Source organism: Rhea pennata, chromosome 16 (genome assembly GCF_028389875.1).
Source record: "Rhea pennata isolate bPtePen1 chromosome 16, bPtePen1.pri, whole genome shotgun sequence".
Classification (NCBI taxonomy): Eukaryota; Metazoa; Chordata; class Aves; order Rheiformes; family Rheidae; genus Rhea; species Rhea pennata.
In genome coordinates, this window is record NC_084678.1 from 16999384 (window position 1) to 17023491 (window position 24108).

At 39.0% G+C, this 24108-nt stretch overlaps 1 protein-coding gene across 1 annotated transcript in view; it reads right to left on the reverse strand.

Annotated features, from left to right (window-relative positions):
• Positions 1 to 8491: 8491 nt before the first annotated feature.
• The window catches only part of RTEL1 (regulator of telomere elongation helicase 1), a 49529-nt gene continuing 33912 nt past the window's right edge, over positions 8492 to 24108 (reverse strand). The window contains exons 27-35 of the mRNA XM_062589030.1: positions 23258 to 23353; positions 21500 to 21710; positions 19327 to 19464; positions 18491 to 18604; positions 16293 to 16538; positions 14479 to 14682; positions 13718 to 13897; positions 13155 to 13258; positions 8492 to 9263 (exon numbers count right to left, since the gene is read on the reverse strand). Coding sequence (XP_062445014.1) covers positions 9189 to 9263; positions 13155 to 13258; positions 13718 to 13897; positions 14479 to 14682; positions 16293 to 16538; positions 18491 to 18604; positions 19327 to 19464; positions 21500 to 21710; positions 23258 to 23353 — 1368 coding nt within the window. The 3' untranslated portion in view covers positions 8492 to 9188. The remainder of the gene's footprint in view (positions 9264 to 13154; positions 13259 to 13717; positions 13898 to 14478; positions 14683 to 16292; positions 16539 to 18490; positions 18605 to 19326; positions 19465 to 21499; positions 21711 to 23257; positions 23354 to 24108) is intronic.

Sequence of the window (24108 nt, forward strand, 5' to 3'; positions counted from 1 at the left end):
TTTTTTTTTTTTTTTTTTTTTTTTTGCTTTGCTGGGGAAACGTAGGGAAATTCCCCCATGTACACTCTGTTCCCTAGCTGTAAGTGTTAAATGACTTCCCAGTAACTGCGTTTCTGTGTCTTGCTATTTTGGGCGCTGTTTCCCTCCAAAAAGAGCCCAGATGCTCCCCATTTCTCACTGCCCCCCAAATCACTGCCGTGGTCAGCCCCCTTGCTCTCCCAGGGCTCCTGTCATCTCCTGCACTCTATACTTACTAAGAAATTCACATTAACTCTGTAAAAACAGCCAAAATTTACAGTAGCTAGGCAATGCCTCCTCAAAAGCAGGTTCACAGCTTTAGCTTTCTGGTTTCAGGAGCACAGAGGATGGCAGGCTACCTCCAAAGATAACACTAACATGTAAATACTTGCCTTGGCTTTTGTGGGATAACAGCGTCCAGACAAAGTCAGGATTTAAATATGCTACAAATGATATTTTGGCAGAAGTCCTGGACTCTGAGGATTTCTACAAAAGCAGAACGTAGCCATACCAGTACACTGTTCAGCAGATCCCCGTAAGAACGCAATTGCCAGCACCTCCTCACACTGCCCATGCTTAAATGAGTCAAAATTGGACTTTGTCCTTCTGCTCCGTCTCACAAAACTCCCTCTCAAGCCAAGGAAAGCCAGGGGCTCATTGGCAAACTGCTTTATGTGCTACCAAGGACACATATCTTGGAGAGCTCACAGTCTCCTCGCTCCGTTTCTGCTACACCTGATCTGGTCCCTGCATTGCCAGCGCAGAGAAAAGGACCAAGAGCATTTATCTTCTCTTCAGCGTAAAAGCACGAGCGCTGCTCCCGAGTGAGCCCACGGAAAAGCACCACGCGGTCCACATCTGAAAGCCTGACTTCGTGTTTCCTCTCAGCAACCTCGTCCCCTAGCATGAAGGGTGCCAGAAAGCAATGAGGAAGGGGAACGCTGCAACCGATTCCACAAGAGTTAGCTGAGAAACAGCTTGCCCATTTTCCTCCCTCCTTTTCACATTTTCAACCAAAAATAAGAGAGAAAAAAAAAACCATATCTGCTCACCAGTTACATCCTAAGACTCAGCACACTCCTCTGGCAAGCTTGCCATTTTGTATTACAGACCTTTTAATTTTGCACTTTGCCATCCCCAGCTGCAAAGATGGCAAACGGGCGTCCTGGGGGACCCACCGCCACTGCCCGTCACACGAATCCCACCAGCTCTCCCCTAAGGACACATCCCCCAGCCCACAGGGCCCCGACCGTCACCCTTCTTCAGGCAGGTCTCTGCCCTCCTAAACCTGCCAGATTAAAGTGCTGGCTTTCTACCAGAATAAAACACCGGGTAGTTTTTATAGTAGTAAAGCACCACCACTGCTGCAATCTCTCAAGAAAACCATGGAGATAATAAGCAACCAGCTGCCAGCAAAGTCTTGCTTATTCAGAATAAAAGTGTGTGAGAGATCAGCCTTAAAACAATAACCAGTTCCTAAAAACACTTGCTTAATACGTACAGCTTGTGAAGCATCTCTACGTGGAGACACTGCAAAGCCTTAAAATATCCCCCCGCAAGTCACTTTCGTGGAATTACTGCCTAGATTTGTGTTGTGCTGCCGCCAGGTCCAGCTTTGCTGCCCGTTATGCAGACATTTGGACAAGGCTGAACCAGGCTACGTGCCTCTTTCTAAAAAGAAAAAAAAACACAAAGGCACTTCCGTACATTTGCGTGTTCCTGCTGGGGCTCCGGGTGAATTTCCCGCCGTCGTTTCAGTTGCAAGAAAGATCTATTCAAGCATACAGTTGTCAACAAGGCCACAAAGGAATACAAAATATTTATAGAACCAGTTTATAAAGCCAACACGTTCATAATAAAATAGGATTCTCTAGCATCTGTTACAGTTTAAGATTTTTCTCAAAGGTCTCCTATTTTCCTACACACTCTTTTGTATTGGTTAGCTACTACAGCTAGGCACTTCTGAGTACCAAATATCGGACTTTTCATAGAACCACATAAAATTTTAGGTGGGAAAAGACTTCTGGAGGTCTCTAGTCCAACCTGCTACCCCAAACAGAGCCAACTTCAAAGCTAGATCACGTGGCTCAGCTTGTCCAACTGAAGATTTCCAAGGACGGCAGCTCCCCCCTCTCTGGGCCCCTGTTCCAGTGCTTGCTCGCTCTCCCACATGAACATTTCTTTCCTTATATCCTGTTGGAAATTCCCTTGCTGAACTTATGACTTGTCACTCATCCTTTCACCATGAGCCTCTGAGAAGAGTTTGACTCCATCTCCTCTACAGCCCCCTTCGGCAGTGGAAAATCTCCCTCCGAAGCAGCTTTCTCTTCTCTAGGCCCTGCATGCTCCGTTTTCCTGGCCTCTATTCCTTCCTCCACCACCATGACCACCTCATAGGAGCCCCTCCACTGGACTTGCTCCTGTTTGCAAACATCTTCTGTACTGGGCAGCCCAACACCACAGTCAGTGGCATTCTGCACATTTGCAGAGCTGTGTTACGACTGTGACCAAGACATGGGTCTGAATTGTAGTCACGTATAAGAGCATCCTCTTTGTTTGCAAAGCCCGGGATCCTTATGTGCTCCCCTCTCGAAACTCGGAATTCCCAAATATTTTTGTTGCACCTGAATAGTCAAAACCAAATTGTGTATTTTTTGCTTTTCAAAAAGCAAACATTAAGTGTCTGGAAACCCAACAGAAAGCCGCAGTGAGAAGGTTAGAGAATGTGGAAGTTTTCTCCTCAGGCACCAGCAAGGTTCCTAAGTACCCTGCAAATCATTAGACAGTTAACAAATCAGATTTGAGCACTGGCCTTCTGCAACACCAGATTTAATGTCTGAGATAGAAAGAAAAAGCTGTCACACCTCCAGACCTAAATCATTGTATCTACATCAAGTGGATGGTGAATGCACTTGGATTTTGCTGTTAACACGGTTAAAGATCAAGCCTACAATGGTTAAATATTTACCCAAAAAAAAAAAGAAGAAAACCCAAACCAGTTTTCTATGAAAGGAAAGTAAATCCCAATGTTCAGAAGGAATCTAAAGCTTTTTCTAGTGAGATCAGCTGCTATCCAAGATGGTTAAAGAAAAACTGTAGCCAAGGTGTTGATCTGACTCTTGCTAGGGTCAAAGTGCGTCCAAATATTTTGTTTGAAAAGAACCATCAGTAAGCGAGCCACATGGCATAGGCTGCTTTCACTTGCAGGGAAGTGTCTCTGTGATCAAAAGCTGCAGAACGATAGAAACATAAAGCAGGGAGGGATTAGACTTGCTACGTAACGCACAGCGGAGTGGGACTTCTACAGTGCTTTATTGTCAGTATATTGATTCAGCCGGGAGCAAAAACACTTAACCAGCTGCAGTTTTATAATCCTTTGCTCACAACATCTGGTTCTAGGGCTTTTGAGAGGGACTTTGCACTTCCCCCAAAATGTTGCTGGTAACTGGTTTTATCATGTTTGGCAACCTAAACAGAACAAGTGATGAGCTAGCTTTTACAGGCTGTTCTCTAAAATTGATTTTAATTTTACTGCTGTTTATCTCACTTGTACACATACTTGTAGGTTCCAAACGTAATCCTGATGAGCTGTAACCCCGTCTGCTGGGGCTTTGCTTCCTCAATTTGATACGTTTAAACACTGACATGATGCAACTAGCCTGCACACTGTCCTTTGGGCCCCTTCTGTGATGGGGGCACATTCCTTTGAGAGAGGATTCTGCTCAGCAAAACCACCAGCTTGCATCAAGCACAAAGCTTCAGGTTTCAATTTACGCAGTTGGAGAGTTTGTGTGAGACCTCTTATCTGAGTTTCACCTCATCTGAGGACAGTCTGCCATTCTGCAGTTTAGTGCAAAAAACAGTACATTTCCTTATCAGGTAGCCAGAAGCTTTTTTTCCCCCACTTTCTTATCACGGACTTCATACGGACTTTTAGTCTGTTATTCACTCTTACTGACCCATCTAGACTTTTCCAAGAAGCTGTGGCAGAAATCATCTCATCTAGACTTTCGCAAACTTGTGAGTAGGTTGAAAACATAAATACTGCACAGATAAATACTGAAATTCTGCAGCATTGTAAAATGACTACGTAAAGTGTTTATCTGAATGGCTTCATTTCTTTCACCATCTTCCTCGATATTCCACAGCAATGCCCCCTCGTCCCCCCAAAAGCACATTAACCTCCTTTACCATGCTGTTTGTTAACCAAAACCTGTGATCTGGACACAGCAATCCACAAGATATATTAAGCAAATGTGGATGGCAAATCCTGGATGGGGAGTCCCTGTACCCCACTTAGGAGCACCGAGCTGCATGCATGCAGCACAGCAGGAAACACCAAGAGGCTTCTCACCATACTGCAGTGCAGTGTTATCAACTCTCAGTTCTGAATTCAATAATAATGAAAAATAGTCAGCTTAACTTTCCTGAAGAGCAAAATGAATTCTCTTCCCCATGCAGTCCGTTTCTTTTAGAGAGACAAGAATCTGGTAAAACAACAACCTTCGCTTATTCTTTTCCTGTCCTTTCTTTTAGACGACCAGCTAACCTCTGAGCCTGAGTTTGTGGGATCGCTGCCCCGTCACTGGAAGCAGCAGCTCTACTCGTTACCCACCGGCTGCCCCGAGCGGCGAGCCTAGAGGAGAGGTGCAGCATCGGATCCTCAGGGCTCAGGTGTAACTTGCCCACACAGGGCACCAGACCACTGAGAGCTTCAGGGTGGCCTGAAACAGCATTTTCACAACCGTTTTTGCAAAAATCGTGTTTCTCACTGCTATACAGAGAAAAGCCTGAAAAGCAAAGAGATTCCACACACTCCATCAGCAGTTGCTTATCCAAACAAAGGTACCGTTCATCTCTTTCCTGGTAAGACACTGTTTTTTCTGACTCTTTTCTGCTTTCTGTCAGATTTGATTAAGAAAAGGAGGGGAAAGTCCCGCACCCCCTTTTTCAATGACACCGCTAAAATTGAATGCAATATTCCAGATGTAGTCATACCACTGCAAGGCAGGGGCAATACAGAGGGATTAATATTTGTTTCCTCCATGATGTGTAACTCATGTGTCATTTGTTTCCCAAAATCAGAGGAGTGCCCGTTACAGGTTTTCCTCCCACTGAAGACTTGTGCTTTGGATCAGTTCCTGTAACTCAGTACCACAACGCAGATTTATCTGAAACAGTTCTTATTTTCATTTTCTGGTCTTCATAATGTATTATCCATGTCTTTCCTTGTAAAAGCAACTTGTTTCAAGATGACTAAAGATTACTATCTGCCTCTTGCAGCACATCCTGACATCTGGTTCCTGGTGATCCTCTTCTACAAGGTTTTGCTGGATGTAGGAGAGGGGTGTTTGTGTGCGTGTGCATGTGTACATGCACACGTGCAAGCAGCAACAACATTAGCACAGCTTTAGCAAGAAGCAAAGAATGAAAAGATGATTCCCATCCAGGATGGGCTGCATGTTAACTCTGGTCACAAAAGTCTCTTAAAACTCAAATAAGAAATGCAACATGCTTTTCTATTGAAATGCTCCTTCCTAAAGTAGTGTGAACACATTTAGAAGGAACATACCTGGGTAACAAAGAGATTCAGAATGACATAAAAGCCTCTGAACATCTCTTTGGAAGACAGAGAGAGTAGAAATTTGTGTGCAGTGCCTTGTGATAAGAGAATCTTGATCGACCTGCTACTGGGAGCAGTCAGAAAATATTTTACTCAACTATTTAGCAGAGAAGTTGAAGAAATGGGAAGGAGAAGGCTAGAGGTCTGATCCCAGGTCAGATAACTCTACAGGGAGCCTGCCACAAACCAGAGTGGTGTGCTGTGGCAGCCACTGCATAATTCCTCACTCTAACAGTTAATAGGGTTACTAGGTAGCGATGCCAAGTGATCTGCAAGGGTGAGACCTAACCTGAAGTTCAGAACAGTCTTTATCACAACAGGAGTTCCTCTGGGTTTACACTTTAACCTGGTTAAGAACACTACCACAAAAAACAACTTGCTCCTCCTCTTCCAAACTGAGGGGCATACCCTTCCGAGTAAGCCTCTTCACACCTGGGTCAGGAATGACAGAGTGAAAGACCTCTGAAAACTAGAACTCTGTCATGCCCAGATAAGCTGCAGACAAGGGCAAGCTCTCGAGGGCTGGCTGCACTCATGCCGTGGGTATGCTTGTTGGCATTCACCCACGCTGCTTGAGAGAAGAATCCCAAAGTTGGGGCAGTACAATTCCCACTACCCAAAAAAGCAGCAACAAAACCAGATTGATTCCAAAGGCAATCAGCAGATCCATTGGCAGGAGCAGGGAAATGTTTCAGAATTTGTTAGGGTGGTCTCAGCTAGTCTAGGCAGGTAACAATAAACCTCTTCAACTACATAATCTGACTGCTGAAGATTAAAAGAAGCAGCATGTGAATCTCCTGAAGGCACTGAAATATACCAAAAAAAAAAAATCACTTTTTGTTCTAGCAGATCACACGTACCTTTTATTTTGGTCTGTCTCTGCTGAGCACTTGCTGGATTCTACAGTGTTTTGGAAGTCCATAGCATGTAATTTCCATTAGGCAAATGTAAGCAAAGCCATCATTTCACTCGCTCTCTGAAGATGCTCAAGCCTAACGCCATAAATGAAACTTGCATGCTGTCCTGTGTTGTGACTTCCCTCCAGTGGTAAAAGGAGCAACCTGCACTTCTTTCAGAGGAGAGGTAATTATAAAGTAGACAAGGCACTAAGCTATCTTACTGCTAAATAACTTTTTGCTATTTACTGCTCCCTCATTTCTTAGACCTTCTATCTCAGTACTTGCCCAGCCTCAAGCAATACTGAGAATTCAAAGCTGCAAAACAGCAGCATCAGCCTGATCTGCTTTTCCCCTTACTTTTATAATTCAATAATAACTGATATACTTGTTAAAAAAGGAAAAAAAGAACTAATGATTAAAAAGGACATTCAGGGCACAACTTGGGAAGGCACAATCTCAACAAAAAAAAAATCTTTCATCAACAAAGAAAACTAACAGGTATGGAGGTGCTTTGTTTTTGGAACTTGGCTGTATCCATGTTTCCTGCATGTTTTTAGTCCAGCAACAGCGTTTCCATCATTAAACACATCACAACGATCACACCTTACAAAGCTCTGTGTTCTTTTAGAAGACAAGAATTTAACACTAATGCCTATTTGACATCATCTCCCCAAACATTTTCCATTTATTTTTACAAGATATTTAGGTTTTCACATGTGTGTGCACATGTATACACACACATACACACACACAGTTTAACTCACAGAACATACATAAATTCTGTCAGTTAAATTTTCTAAAATTTTCCTATGTGTATTTGGAATATCTAGAGCTTTCTCTGCATTATTTGTCCATGTTTCCAGAATCTAAATCAACATTAACAATGAATTTTAATCAGCAATAGAACCTGGAATATTATGTTGAATACAGATGTTTCATCTCCTAGAAAATAACGGAGAACAAAACAGCAGTACATGTACAAAAAAAATTGTAGAAGAGCAATTACTCAACAGGTCAGTTATCAAATTTGTGTTTGAGTACAGACATATGGGCAGATAGAAAATATAATTCATCTACAACTTTAAACATGGCAGAATATATTCTAGTCACAAATTACCATCACACCTGTCCGAATCTTCATTATTTCTAATTATTATTTAAAGAAGTAAGGAAAGCTTCCATTTCAATGTCATTTAAGAACACTACTTTTCCTGTTCTTCATATGGTCTGAATGTATACTGACCAAAGGTTGCACACAGGCATATTAGTCCACATTTTAATGCATGAGAAGCATAGTATCATACTACTATGTGGTTAAGTAAGTGGATTCTAATTGGAAAATAAGCATTGAGGAAAAAGGGTCCAGCAACTACGAAATTTAAAAACCCACCAGTTTTGAGTTTTTTAACCAAGGGGGAAGAAACTTTAAAAAATTGCTAGACTATTTCCTTTCCTTTTTTGAGATACCGAAAAAAATATAAAACTTGCCAGAATTCCAGCAGCCTGAACTCCACTTATACATGGGGGGAAGGAAGGGAACAACCCTCTAAAATCATTAAAATATATCTTCCCCAGAAAATTATGAAAATAAATGATATAAAAAGTGGTTCCTTTATCACAGGAGCCACAAGACTAATTAGCAACACCAATTTATTTATATCTAGTGAAAATAAACAAAAAAAATCAAATACAACCTAATTAAGACATAAAAGGTTTTACTTATAGCTTAATTTATAGCAGCCATTGAAAATTTTAAATTGATACAATTTCTTAAGTTAACTAAATATTAATACTCACTACTCACAGAGAGTGGAAATATGAAATGCCCCCCCCCAGCTTCCCCAAATTCAATTTGATTTATTTTAAAGATTAAAATTAATTAGTTCCTTTCTCTACTTGGAAAAGAAAACAAAAAACAAAACAACAAAAAAAAAAAAAACCAAACCCCAGATACGTCACGAACAATAGGAATATCAGTACTGAGCAGAAAATAAACCCTCCTTAGAACCATGTTTTTAAAATTCCAGCATTATGGAAGAATCAGGATTGCGGGTGCAAAGTAGGCACAAGAAGATTCTCTGATCACTATCCAACCACTGGAATTTGTTTAAGGAAAAAAAAAGTCAGTCTTTCATTATCTATGCTATTGGAAACCACAGCTGCTGCCAAATACCAACAGAACATGCATCACTTTTTCCAGGAACACCAGTTCGGACAGGATGGGTAGTCTGGCCACCTTAGCCAGCCAGCTCAGTTCCACTGTAGTACTGTTGTTAGGGTTTTTCCAGGATCTGATATTACCTGAAGGGAACAATTAATGACAGCTGCCTCGGGATATAAAATTTCAGCCTAAAAGAAGTTACTAAAAAATTTACAGGCTAAAATAAATATGAAATTAAGCTGCTTAGTTCTAAATGAAGACTCTACTGCTTTGTTTCCTGTCAGTGATGAAGAGGAAAGAGACAGACTTTTCAGATTTGATAAGCCTTGTAAAAGAAAACATTATGTGAAGTTATGGTGTGCAGCATGCAATCCTGAGCCTGGGTTCATTTAAATGGACCTTTATCCTGTTTCCTTTCAGTCTGAGATTCAGAGTCCAAAAATATATTTCTGCTGATAGGAAGTACTTGTCCCTTCTCTCGGTGAGATTATGACCAGAAGAAAACTTGGATTAATTGCTTCTTTTTCACATCACTTTGGCATTCTGGGCATTTCTTCATCATCTATGAAAATAAATGAACAAAATACAAAGAATATATATTAAATTTCTCTATTGAGTTTGTAATCATCCAATATGAAATAGGAGCCGTGATAGCCATTTTACAGTCACAAAGATGATGTATTTATCTTTTTTTTTTTTTTAATGCAGTGTTAACTGTGCAGTCACTTTTTTAATGGCTAGTAATAAAATGAGGAAAAAGAAAGCCTCCCAGTGAAGTGGTAACAAACTTTAGAGCTGTTGCCTCAGATGAGTTACAGTTACATTTCTGGAAGGCTAAAAAATACAGGAACAAGGAAACACAACAGCCTGCAAGAGCTGTTGTGAAGTATAGACGTATGTGTTATTAGTAAAATCCCGTACGATCACAGATGAGTTCCCTGAACTCCTATTTCCTCCTGCACAGATCAGAAGGAAGTGATCTGCTGGGGATAAAAGGACATCAGCAATATATGTGGCCACGACCAAGACTTTTGCAGAAGGAACAAGGTACATGCAGTTCTTCACATCACCACACACCTTTCTACGAGGTGAACAGCACGACTGGGTGCACGAGGCAATCATTTCCTCCATACAGGTTTCAGTTTCCTTCTTCATTAATCCTAAATTGATAAAGTCTGGTCTTTAGCCATTTTACCCCCAGATGAACCCCAACCATTCTTTTAATACTCTGAAAGGACAACGCTCTTTGAAGGGCTTAGCCTCTAGCCAGGGACAAAGCAGGCTACAAATTAATTCTGACTAATTCTATGTTTATTCATAAGAACAGTTATTGGCCAAGCTAAAATGCTTTGCTTATTTCAAAAGTAAGATAGTAAAAAAATACATTTAATCTTTGTGAGAGTTTGTATTGCCAGCTCACTAGGCTGAAATGTTGTTTACTGGAAGAGCAGCACCAGCATCACTGGTTATTTGCCCATATTACAGAAAGTACAGATGAGGACAACCAACAGTTTCTCTGGAATATCTGGAAGAAGAGCATGAATAAATGATACATTTCAACCCTAAAAAGGAGCAACAGGCCTCTACACTGAAAGTTAAAAACAAAAAAAGTATATGCTGGCATGCACTGTGCAGTTTCACCAAACATACCGAAAGTCACCCAGAGTTAACCATCACTAAATCCTCTAATAACCCTTCAGCTGCATAGAGTTCTGGTCCTGGAAAAGCTTCTCAAATATTTCAAAATTATTCAATGACTCCCCTCAACAGTAAGCTGTTACAATTAACAAATTGGAAAGGACATTGCAATTTGCAGAAATAAGTCATTGCGTTTTGAATAATGGCCTGTTAGTCACTTCCTTAATAAGACAATATGAAACTGAATTTGGGCTGAAGAAACAGTGAGTAACTTGTTGTCAAAGAACGAAGATAAACCCTCAAATCCAGCCTAGTCAGTGGTGACAAACCCCAATACCATCTGATGAGAGTTTGGAGCACAGACACCACAAACATATGGTTGCTCACTTCCTGTTGGTGAGGTTGCCACTGTCACAAAATCCAACTGCTGTTAGCAATGGAGTCAATGAACCAAGACATGAACAGGAATGAGAATGGAATTATTAGGAGATGGTTCCTCTAGGTTTGAGGAACATGAACTAATCTTTTTGGCTCAGGAAGTTCTTTTGCTGCAAATAGGGTTGGGGGCCAAGAGATTACTTGGAAGAGTCATCACCCATGCTTCCCATGCTGTTATATTCTTCCCTAGGCATCCTTTTTTGGCCACTATCAAGAAACAGGGTGCTCGGCTAGATGGCTTTCATCTGACTGAGCATGTCTACTATTATGTTCTTATGATTTGCTTTAAACTGTGTTTGTCTTTTTTGATCTTTATAAGAGCACCTCCCAAAGCTGCAGTATGCTACCACAAAGCATACTTCATCTTGCTAAGGAAAACAGATATTTTCTTCCCCTGCCTTCAGCTGGCAAAACATGGGGTCAAGTTTCATTGTAACTTGCAAGATTATTCAGGTGATGTGACAAACATCACTGTCATTAATAATGAATGGCATCATTGGGGACCAACCAATATCCCAAAATAAGATTTTACATTAGTCGTATTTCAGAAAGCCAATCTAGCAAATCAAAACTGCTTTAGCAGTCTAAAAGATGAACAACCACACAGAAGAGTGATTTAAAAAAGAGACTGATCAGATTTTGTAATTTGCCTATGAGCTATGAAAAGACAAACTAACTTGAGGATTAAGATGAAATCCAGACCTCAGAATTACTAACTTCAAGATGCAACACACAATACAGGCTACTACAATTGCTCAATATACAACAGTTCTATTTCTGTGAATCCTTAAGCTGGCAAAAATAATAATTACAAGCTGCATCTTACTGGTAAAAAGAGAGAGTTCTTCCTCAGAGATTTACAGTGCAGATTTTTATGGGCTGAGATAACACAAAAATGGGATTATGAAACATACCTAATCATTAAACTCTCCAGAGCTTTAATTCTGTTCCTCAGTCAGCTTTACTCTTCAGTATCAGATATTATAAACATACGCTAATAAAATTCTTGGCATGACTCTTTCCTGAAGTAGAGTCTTCTCTGAAGTAGAGCATGTTGCTCACAAAAGAGATGTTGATTCATCTTTCTTAATCTTGGAACCTCAACATACTTCTTTAGCAAAATCAGGAGAAAGAAAGAGGACCAAAACTAGCAGTACTGGGCTACTTGTAGAAATGTCATTAGTTGTGATAATGGCACTTGCAGATGGGAAAGTGGAGGTAAACTCATTTTAAAAGCGAAACTTAAAAGAACTTACAGTCTAGGAAAGAATCTGCTGAATGCTTCCGAGATGCACAATAGCTTGACAGCCCAATTATACTTTGGCATAGAAGGAACAATTGAGTACTCCGCAGTAAAGCCCATTCAAAGCAACTGGCTTGGATACCCAGTGTACAGCAAACATGAGATGACTTCCTTTGGTGTTCTTGTATTTCCTTGTATTCTTTTTATGCTTCTATTGGACCAAGTCCATTTTGATTATTGTATTTTATTTGGGTTGACAGGAACCATGAATTTCAGCATACTGTTTACTTTCTACACTTAACTGATGTACGTCACTGTCCTCTTCCTGAGAAACAAACCTTTCTCTGGAATTTGGAATGACCGTTTGTTGCATACTTGCTTGTAGGTTCACAAGATAGGAGAAATTTCTCTTCCTTCTCTACTGTTTTTGTAGCTGCCTAAGCTATATTGACTCATAACCTTCTTCATCACCTATGAAACCACTCAACACTTGTGTTATACTTTCACGCCCAGGGTCACAGGTGACTGATAACTGGTCACCGACTGGGCTCTAGTACACAACAAGAATAGAGAATCAAGCGTTGTGTAAGATGCTGCCAAAAATAAGCACTGAGGCATCACTTGCATCCTCTCACCTAAAGGACTGCAACTTCAACCAACAACCTATTCAGCCAGGAAGACTAGAGGACAGGATAACAATGGCAAATATTTGAGCATGACTTTGCCTTATCTCAATATCGTGCCTTACAGGAGATTTTTGACAAGGGAAAGAATAATGGAACTAGGCAAGGAAAAAATATTTAAACAAAGATTCAGATGTACAGAAGAATCTTTTTCAAGCTGATGTCTACAGCTTGCTGCCTGAAACACTGTGGAAGGAAAAACATCTGGAAACAGCTCAGAAGGAGCTGCACCTATGTCCAAACCACAGCATATGGCAGGAGTTCGCCTTCAGTCAAACTGAAGAGCATGGAAATGACAGAGGAGATGCTCAGGTGGTAAACCTTTCATCATTTGTGTGGTTTTTGTCTAAACAGAAGAACGCTGTTTCCAAGGCTGTCCACATGGTTCTCTTCAAAAGCACAAAATTCACTAGTAGTTTCAGGCAAAACTGAAATCAATAAACAAGATAACCTTTAAGAGCTGCTCCCAACATGTTTTGCAGCAAGTGAAGACACATAATGGACATTTAAAAGGCACATCATCCTCAGATTTGCAGTTAGAGCAGTGGAATCTTCCTAGAACAGTGAGTGAGAGGGAGAAAGAAAGAGAGAGAGGGAGAGGAGAATGACTAAATTCCGGTAACAATCTGAATTTCTCACACATATATGCTTCTAGTGCACTACAGAAAATGACCAAGAGTGCATGCAGTGAATTTTAAGAAGTCTCAGTTGCACTACTTCTTTCACACAATCTTGCTCAATGTTTAAGATCCTCATTCAGAAATTGAGATTGCATCCTTGCCTTACAAGGAAACTGGCAAGAAAAAAAATCTCTCTAAATTCTCAGGAAACCAATGCACCATCATGATAAAGAAAATGCAGTACTTTGATAAAGTAAATGCAATTAGCAGAAGGTAGAAATTCCACTCAGCATACAATGCTAATCATTATAGCAACGTATTTTTCCATTTTCTATAATTTATCCTATTCCTGAGAATTAGAGAGATTTGCCTCTGAAATCTCAGCTATACCTACCATACTCTGGCTCCATCTGTAGGGGAAAGATAGGCACAGCTCCAGAGCTTGTGGGTGATCTCATGTTACCGGTTCCTTTTGATACTTCTGTCTTTGGCAATTCAAGTTTGCTTTCTTGGCTAAAGCAGAAGGAGGAAATCTTTCTTTGAATCTTCTCTGGCATCTCACTCTTGGAAGCAGCTGCACATGATCGTAAAAAACACCATATAATACAGTGCAACAAAGAACATAATTCACAGACGCTTTGAAAAATGCGATTAAAGGTAGGTTCCAGTGAATTTTCACTATATTAAAAAATAAAACCCACCAATAAAACACTCCCATACACACAGTTAGAGTAACTATCTTCTTCAGCCACACTGGTAACAGAAGTTTCTGTTATTAACACATAACATTATCATTGAAACGGAACTTTTACATTGAAATAGTTCTGTGGTAAATTCTTCCTAGACATAGTTGGTCTTGATCCACTCTTGCAGCCCCTTATGTGCAAAATCTGTCATCAGTCATAAGTGATTTCACATTTTAAAGAAAACTGCACTATAACTGATTTGCTTCCTATATACTTGCACTTCCCCATCTCTATCTACCTATTGCCTTCTATCTTACACATTTTTTATGCTATTTGGACAGGACCAATTGTTTTGACCTTCCTTTACACAGTCTAGTGCAGGGAGGTCCAAGCCCACAACTAAGGCTCTCAGACCCTACCCATAGTACTAGTGAAAATTTAAACTCCAGAGAAATGTTCCTTTTTCAACCTTGTACATGGCTGGGAACTTTCATGTGAGCTTTGCTGTCTTCTGCTTTAGTGCACAAGTTCTCCAAATTGGAGCCACTGTTCCCTTCCTCTTGCACCCGGTGTTGCATTTTCTTCTCTCCCTCGCCGCAGACCATCCCAGTCAAATCTTTACACATCTGTCTGAACTGCTCTTTGTGATGAGGACGCACAAACATGTAAAATCCTGTCCAAAAGAAAATACATAGGAAAATAAATGCCTGACAACAGGATACTTGTTGATTTGGAAGCTGAGTAACATCAGCTGTATTCTTTAGAGCATCTTCAGCATGGTAGACCATTTGATGTTTTTGTTGATTTTACACTTAAGGAGCTTTCCTTGCCAGGAGGCAGATGAGTATTTGGTATTGAAAACTGTCAACTTCTCTGGAAGTTCTTCCACTGTCTACAACTAACCATAAATATCTGATCCAGCACTTCAACAGACAATTATCTAGCTAAATTAAGTATACAAAATACCTGAAAAAAATTTCTCAAAAGAGAAGTTTCTCATTACTGTCTGGTTGGTTGAGGATTCAATATATACACAGAAATTCTAAGAAATCCCCAGTATGATTTATTGCCAAGCATGGACAATTCCACAGTGAAGTCTGAGGTGAAAATATTTGCTTCCTAAAGATACCAAGTCTCCATTTGAAGAAGGAATGCTTAGGAGAAGATTATGACTCATAGTGCCACACAGTTCATTTTCCTCTCATTCTTCGCTGTATCAAGACTAACGTGACTAACATACACACCACAAAAATTTATTTTCTGAAAATTTGGTGAGACTACAATATCTGTTCTAGATCAATGGAATATTTAACATTATTTCCTACAGACAATAGATGGAATCATGTCAACATTTCCCAGTGTGCGCTATATGCATAGTCTCCTTCAGATTAGTTCACACCAAAGACATGGGACAAGGTGGAACTAAAATGTTATCTAGCAAGTGTAACGTTGAGATGCTTCCACATCAAGGCAATCAAGTCCAGGATGAAGTCTTCTCCATTCTTTCTTTCTTAAAACAGTAAAACAAAACCTAGTCTCCAATTTTGACTACTTGTAGCTTTCTAAATCCTTGTGTCAATAAACCCATGAAAGAAGAAAGTTTCTTTGAGAAAACAAAAATCATTTAGAAATCTCCAACTGATATGAATAATAAGGATACCAAATCATGACACAGTTCCATAACTATTCCTGTGTAAAGTTCTATAGAAAAGCAGTGAAACAAAAGTATCATTGCTTTTCACCAAAACCTGAAAGGGACCATAAAGTTTAGCAGCAGTAGAGCAAACAACGGTCAAGAAAACAGAAAACTGAATCAGTGCAAAAGTCATTACTGGCTTTTCTAAAGAACAATTGCTTTCAGCAACCAAGGAAAAGTAAAGGTAATGGAATTATTTGACTGAGGTTAGCTTGACTGAAGGTTAGGACTGGAATTACTGAGGTCTTACCTCAGTTTTAAGTTGTTGGTTTTTTATTTTTTTATTTTTTAAATGAACAATTCCTAAACTGAAGATGCAGAAGTAACATCTTATAACCTTGCAATTTTTTGCTCTCAGACGACATTCATTTACTACAGCTTTCCTCCAGCTAGTTCCATCTATCTGGTTTGTTAAACAAGAAGATGAGAGAGGTACAAAAATTTTGCCAATGCCAAAAGTTTATCCAAAAAGTGAAGAGTTTTAAAACCAACTGCAAATAACCAGTGAGAACTCTCTGCTCACAAAAGATCACAGCACCAGTATCTTCTTTTCAACTAAATGAAAAGCATTTTAAAATGTCCCTTACTTTGTAGGAGATGAAAGTCTTCTGGCCTCTCAGTGGTGAGGGCTGCTATCACCGATACCATCGTATCATAGTTATCTGTCTTCTTGTAAGCTAACAATGCTTCATAGAAACGGTTGTAAGAGCTTTGGTTCAAAGCCTTTTTCACATCCTTGAGATAGGTAGCCCTCAGGATCTGGTGGCAATCTTCTCTCTTAGAGCTTGAAGCTTTTTCAGCATCTTTCCTTGGAGCTTGGCTGGAATTTTTCCCTAAGAAACAAATATACATGAGCAGCCCTCAGAAAGGAACAAACAGGTCAGTTCTTTGTATCCATAATTCTGTTCATTGAGAAGGGGGTTCCTGAACTATTTCAAAGCAGTAATGCCAACATTGCTTGCACAAACAAATACCTCCCCTCCCTCTGACATGATCTTGGGCAGAGCCAAGACCTGCTCCTGCCAATGGCAGCTGAACAAATTAATTCTGTGGAACCCTTCTGGCATCTTTGCGTTTTTTGTTTTTTTTTTTTTTTTTTTTTTTTTTAATAAATAGAGAAAGGTGTCAGATGGTCACTGAAGACTGAGAAAAAGATTACACAAAAGCCACTTGTGCTTTGAGATCAGCAATGAATAAAGTTTTATGCTGCACTTCGAAGAAGTAGAAGCATTATAAGCAGATGGCTTAACCAACTATGCCAGCCTGCCACACAGGTAAGTAAACTGTGAGATTGAATTTAAAGAGTAGATAATCATCCCTTATCACTAAAAGGGAAAAGGCACTATGCTTTCCTGTCTGAAAAAAAGTCAAATGAGAAAGACTAATCTGAAATAGTAGTCAAAATAGTACAAAAACAGTGAAGGTAGGGGCAACTAAGAACATCCTGCTAACCTCCAAGTGGACTTCAGTTCAGAAAGGTAGTCCCTGACTGATGGGATTTCTTTTTTCTTTTTCTTTTTTTTTTTCCCTTTTTCTTAAGGGAAAAAGTTCTGGTTTGCATATTAAAGAATGCAAACATAGATGAAGTATATTACAGGAAATTAATTTAAATCAACTAGTCACATCTGTTAGTGTTTAGACCTCTGTTATTCACCACAGATAGTGAACTACTTTGAAAGGATGCACTCAGTTCCATGTTCGGAAAGGGGAGAAATGTGGTGTGAATTTTATACCACATAGCTTTTTGATACTATCAGAGGAGCACACTCTGCTAAGGGAACGAGCCACATACAATAATGCATACATTTCTTGCTATTATTTTCTTAACTATTTTAATTAGAGACAGATTCCAGTGAAAATCAGCCTCATGGATCTCAGCAAAAATTTCCTAAGATCCTGTTTGATCCAAATGTCCTTAAAATACAGAACAAACAAGGAAAACAAATCTAAAGAAATAGCATGGCTTCATGTATGAAAAGATTTTAAACACTTCCAGGAAACACTGGCAGCTTTTTCAAAAGATTAGCTTTTGACCATTCTTTACTCCCTAAAGAAAGGTAAGTCTATCTAAACTGCTGTAATCCTTGCTCATAGATAAGTCACTCAAGAAAATTAAAGAAATGATTTATGTGAATTAAAAGTCAAATGAACTTACTTGTTTCTTTGTGAGAAATAAATAGAAAAAAAGTCCTATATGTTCTCAGGAAGATCTGCAGTCAAATCAGAACTGGACCTTTGATTTTTCAAAGGTAAATACTGGGCAGTATGAGATTAGAGAATGCACACAGAAATTATGTACAACTATGAAAACATACTTGCTAATCCAGGTTTCTGAAAAAAAACAGCTTTTCTGTGTGAGGATCATATGTAGTACTGAAAACAGACTGTTTTCTTCTTCATATCTGGAACTATACTGACTTTACTTAGAATTATCTTCCCTAAATTGCTCTCTTCCATGAAACCTTGGCCATAGGCCACCACCTTTGTGCTCAACACACTCTTGCCCTCACAGAGGAATACCAAGTCAGTCTCTAATGCAAACTTCTAGCTTTAGTCAGTTGTATTTTCATGTCCAGCTTGATTTAAGTAATATTTTACATTTCATTTTGTACCATCATTGCTGAAAATTCTGAATTAGCATCAATCACTCACAGAGAGCGAACCACTTGTGCTATGTGAATGCACAAAACATTGGTTCCTACCAGGAGAATTTACATTAAGTGACACAATAAAACATAATGTATATTAAACTTGGAATTATGCTTTTATTTAACTTGAAGTGTACCTGCACTATTCAATCCTGTTAAGTGGAAATGTCCCTTGTTCAAGTGGAGCTCGGGGTTTAGCTGAGTGCATGAGTCCTTTGAGGATGTTGTTTTCTGCTGGCTCTGTTTTCCTGCTGTTAAATCAAATCAAACCATTAACGGTGAACTCAGGGAAGCATGAAGACAGAATGATGCTTTTCAAAGTGTGTCACTCTATACTTTGAGATGCAGATGCATTTCTCTGGTAAGAGAGGATAAGCCAAGACACTGCTTTTTTATAATCTACTGTTACAGTGTTTCAAAAGATTTCACAATCTCTACGATGACATGATTACCCTATTTTCACAATTCTAGTGGCATTATGTGGGTAGCAAGGAAGGCAGAGGAATACACACAAATATTTTCAGATCTACAGGCTAGATTCAAGATATAAATAGATCTGTAAAAAATCCCTTTGAAATAAAATGTCATCTTTACTAACTATGCAGTAACAAATGCTCAGGCATCTGTCTATGTATATGAGAAGGCAGGTATATTTAACTAACTGAAAAAGAAAATCTTTTAATTAGAGAGGGGAATCAGGGGTGCTACATAATTATCTGCAATGCATACAGCACTCAAACACCACAGGAACACATTATAATGGAGGCTTTAGCTCACTAAGTTAACAGGAGGATCAGGCAGAGATTTACATACAGTGTTTCTTTGTATTTTGGAGCTACCTAGTTCAATTTTGCTTAATTAAAAATGCTTTCTACCATGCCATTTCTATGCATTAGATGTGTCTTGCTCTGTGCCTGGACAAGTCCACCAAAGGATACAACGGCCTGCTTAGTGCTGGAAATAAGCTTCTTACCTATTTTGTTGGCCAGTATCTCTCGCTGTTCTCTCAGGAGGCTGTGCTCCGGTTTGTAGCCACAGCCTACTCCAGTCAGATTACAACATGCTTCATCAAACTGCTTTTTATGTTGAGGTCGAACAAATTGGTAAAATTCTTTCATTAAAGAGAGGAGAAATAAATAAAGAAAATCAGTCCACAACAGGTAAGCTCCACAGAAACTGTGGATGGCAAGGCTTGTAGGTTGGAGGACATGAAAATAAAAAAGTGCAAGTAAATAAATTAGAAATCAAAATTTCATTATCTAGCAGTTTATACAATAATCAGACTTACAAGCTACACACAAGTTAGATACAGTTTAGGCTTCCAGCAATAGCTGTAGGTTATAATTGTAAATTTTTAATGTAATGTAAACATGAAGTAGCTTTACTTCTCAGTGAAGCAAGTACTTGCAAAAAAAAAAAAAGGGAAAAAAAAAGGTAAGCTACCTCACAAACTATGGGAATCAAGAGTATTCATCTAGGCAGGTAGCAAAGAACAACAACTGACATGCTGTTTATCTTACAGCTCATCTTACTCCACTGTAAACTGGTGATCTTACTTCACTAGCCTAAATCTCACTGCAAGTCAAATGAACTTCAGGCTTCAGGTGCCTGTCACTTTTGTAAACCAGACTTAAACTATTACCTTAAATTTGGTTATCAAAAGTTTTCTTATTTACATAGTAAGATAGACACATTGGGAAATAAATCATGGCTGCTATTAGTACTAAGTACTTATATAGAGCTTCTCATTCCTTAACTTAAAAGGGTTTACAAGAAGAGCAGCTTTGCTTTTTTATATTTTACTTGAAAGAAGTCACAGAAAAATCCATCCTTTCTCCCATATGCACAGTAAAGAGTTTCAAATTCTCTTATCTGTCTTCTCCTGCTCACTTGCTAATTACAAGACAAGAAAATAATTTATATTCAAATCTTATTGTGCTTTTATGAGGAAGTTTCTCTAAAAGAAAACAGCAGATCCAGAATCAGATGTTTTAAGTTTTAAATAATTTGAAAAACAAACAAAAAAACCCTACCAACCAAAATAAACCATAGAAACAAACATGCCAAGAAAATACAGGAAAGTGTCAGATTGCTAAAGCAAGAAAACTTACAATTTGCATGATTCCCTTAGACTTTCACAAGCAGGCTCCCCTTTTTTCTAGATTTCCACAAACTGAAATTATTTCTAATGTATTAGCAGCTGAGTTCAAATAAATCAGATAATACACTTTTAATTCTTATGAGGATCAAAATGACAGATTTTTAAGAGAAGTGAGCTGTTTTATATGGCTACCCTCACTTTTAAAACATAAGCAACAAGCAAAGGTCATCCTCAAAAGATACACTAATCTTGCACAAGCTGCCAAGACTATTAAGACTTCGCTCTTTCATGTGGTTTGCTGTTGTTCTGTTTTCCTATTGTAATATATGCACTACTATCATGGAGCATCACCTACTGAAAAGAAATATTGATAGGGCTTGACTTTCAGCAATGGCTCCACTCTTCAGACTTCCCATCTCACTTTCTCACTAACTGAACAGCTAAGCTCCAGCTCCCTTCTTTTTAAAGCTGATCATTCTCAATTTGACAAAATTGAGAGGGAAAGAAAAATTCAGAGAGAAAACACACTGCTAAAACAAGGTAGAAATCTAGTTCCTCTCAATGCACTCATTAAAAATGCAGGCAAATAACAACTAAACCAGCAAACTACCTGTTTGTCTTAGTTCACTTGCTTTATACTCATCATTATTTGAATAAAAAAAATTGACGTAGCTATTCTGTACACTTACTGTTTTCACACTGAACTCTTCTGAATGCATATCTAAATCCTCAGAACGATACTCTTTATCTTACCTCCTAAATCACGGAGAATAAGCTACACTAATAATATAATATAAAATAACACAAGTTTCCATGGAATGCAGTTACTCTTTATTTTAGGCCCATCATTATGCAAACTAAGGTATGATAACTAAACCAGTAACACATTTACTCTATGATCTGGGATTATAAATTGATGAACGTTAATAATTATCATTCTGATTGATCTGTACTTCAAAGGTAAAACACTTCCTTGTGAAATCCTGAAGTCTATTTAGAAGACAAAGGCCATGTGATTACACAGATACCAGAGAAGTCACCATACCTCGCAACAAGATATGCTTGCTTTGATCCTCTATAAAAAGGGAGCTCATTTGAGATAACATAGCATTGAAGTCATCTGATTTCTTGTAGTGCTGAAGAGCCTTCGAGAAGAGATCATAGTTTTCCTGGCTTAGAGTTTCCTTCACTGTTGCAATGTATGATGTAGCCCTGGCCTTCTTCGGCTCAGTCAGGTCTGCTATCTTATCTGTTTGCTGAGAAGACAGGAAGACTTTTCAGTAAATAGGATGACTGAAGTACTTAAGACTTCAGGATTGCACATAACACAATGCAATGATTTCAGTTAACACATTAATGTGTTCCATGCAATAACAGTAATCATCCAAAAAAGCATGCATCTATGTGTTATTTTCTGAAAAGAGAAACCAAAACAACTTCAGTGCCATGGAAGAAACAAATCTAATGGGGCCTATGTCCTGGAAATGTTTAGTTATCTAAACAGAAAAAATCTTCATAGGTATATAAAGCAGGAGATTCAAAGAAAGGAAGGCCTTTAAGTATTTTGTTTCCCCTAGGACATTTCTTGAAGGCATTATACACACAGGCAAGCTAGATTACTTTCTAGTACTCAAACATTTTTTTTTTCCTATAATCACAAGCAGCAGGGAGTTGAAAAGATTCAAAACAAGTCCTCTTTTACAAAAGAGCCTGTGCACTGCAATGTGCTTGCACACTGTAGAAGCCAATGGACACCTGTCATACATCTTCACGACAAAAACAGTACCACTGGGGCAATTTCCCAAGTCACGACTTTATTATTAATTTCCCCAGATTATTATTTTATCTGCTTTTAAAATAGTAATCCCTCAAACATCTGTGAGCATTCATTCCCTCAAGGAAGAAGAGCAATGCTATTCACTACCTTCTCTACTGAGCAGTGCTGAGTGCTTCAGAGGACTGTTTCCTATAGAAAGCAGCCAAGTCTCATTTCACAATTCTATTCTTAGGAGAAGGCTTGCTAAGAGAAATGAAACTTAATGTAAACCTTAAGGACTAGGCTGATTCATCATGACATCAGGTAGCAACAAGCCCCAGCAAACACAACTTTCTGCAATACACCAGCTCCCTTCCTCATACCTTAGATACTATTAGTCTCAGGATCTGTGTCTACCTTATCAGTTTAGGATGTCATACGCCTGGGGGTTTCTTTGACAGAGAGAATAGTACTCAGCTAGGACAGTACTTTGGACAACTACTGACATACACCATCACCCAGGGAATTCTCATCAATTTATCATGACTAATTGCACAACTAATTACCTACCTGGGGTTTCTGAATCATCTTTGGAAACAGCACACAACAATAACACGCAAGTATAAACATAATGCATAACAACCACCCACATACAGTGTTATGATGTGATCACCTACCAAATACAACTGGTCAGCTGTGCTAACTGAGACTCTACAGTCAATCAAAAAGAACTCCATCAGCCCCCCCCCCCGCCCAACCCCATACCTGAGCAATAGGAGATAATGCTCAAGATCATTACAGCCAGAGAACATTTATTTTTATCTACTAACCCTGCCTATAATGTCTATATTTAAGAAACAGCAAGACAGAAACAGATTTCAGATGTGCAGAATTGAGTATTTATGGCTGTGGGGGTTGATATGATTATATTGGCATCAGTACCAGTCCACATCAGTCACCTGTCTGCCTGGAAATTTGCAATTCAAATTATTATATTCTGCAGCTTAAATACTCAAAGAGATGGCATATGTGCCTGGAAACACATACCACATTGCTGACTAGTTTTATTTTCTTCCTTCCTCCTTTCTGTTCATCTGTTAACCTCTTCTCATACTGAAGGGACAGTGTTGAGAGACGTTGTGCCTGGAAAGACAGGGGTTAAAACAAAGAAAAAAATCACACCCAAACAAAAAAAAATCCCCCACCAAAAATGATTTTCAGTTATTATCCATTTAATTTAGTCATTTCCTGTAATAAAGTTTGTTAATCCTGTTTGTGATAAAATTCAACAGATTGAAACAAATCAAGTTAAATCTATTGCAACAGAGCCTGGAGCACATACCTGCTTCTCAAAGGTGATCACTTACTGGACAATTCAAGATGAGACTCCAACACAGAGAAAATAAAAGGCAAAGTTGGTTTTAGAGTGCAGACTCCCAATTAAGCAAAGCTGGACTAATAGTTAACTGCTTGAGGGTGGCCAGGTGCATATGTGCAAGTGATTCCCCACATGCCCCTTCACTTTCCTGCCTTAAAGTACTTCTCTTCTGAAATCCCACATCAGGGCATTTCTTTGTGTACTGAGAAACGAAGCCCAAGGAGTCTTGCAGAAAATATCAGGGCAGATGGGACAGGAGTAGAAATATTTGTGGTTTGACAAGCTCTTCAGCATCCCCTGTTCCTAGTAGGAAAGAATTGCACTTGCACTGCACTGACTGGGAATATGGGTATATAAAAAGCCTCAAAAGAGAAGTGAGTTGGCATAAGCAAAGAAGTGGAATTGCTTAACAGTAGAGTCTCCAGTATTAGCACAAGCCAGTATCAACCCTATTAAAAACAACTCTGAGTAACAGATGAAGCTGTGAGATAGCCCCATATTGCCAATTGGTTTCTACACG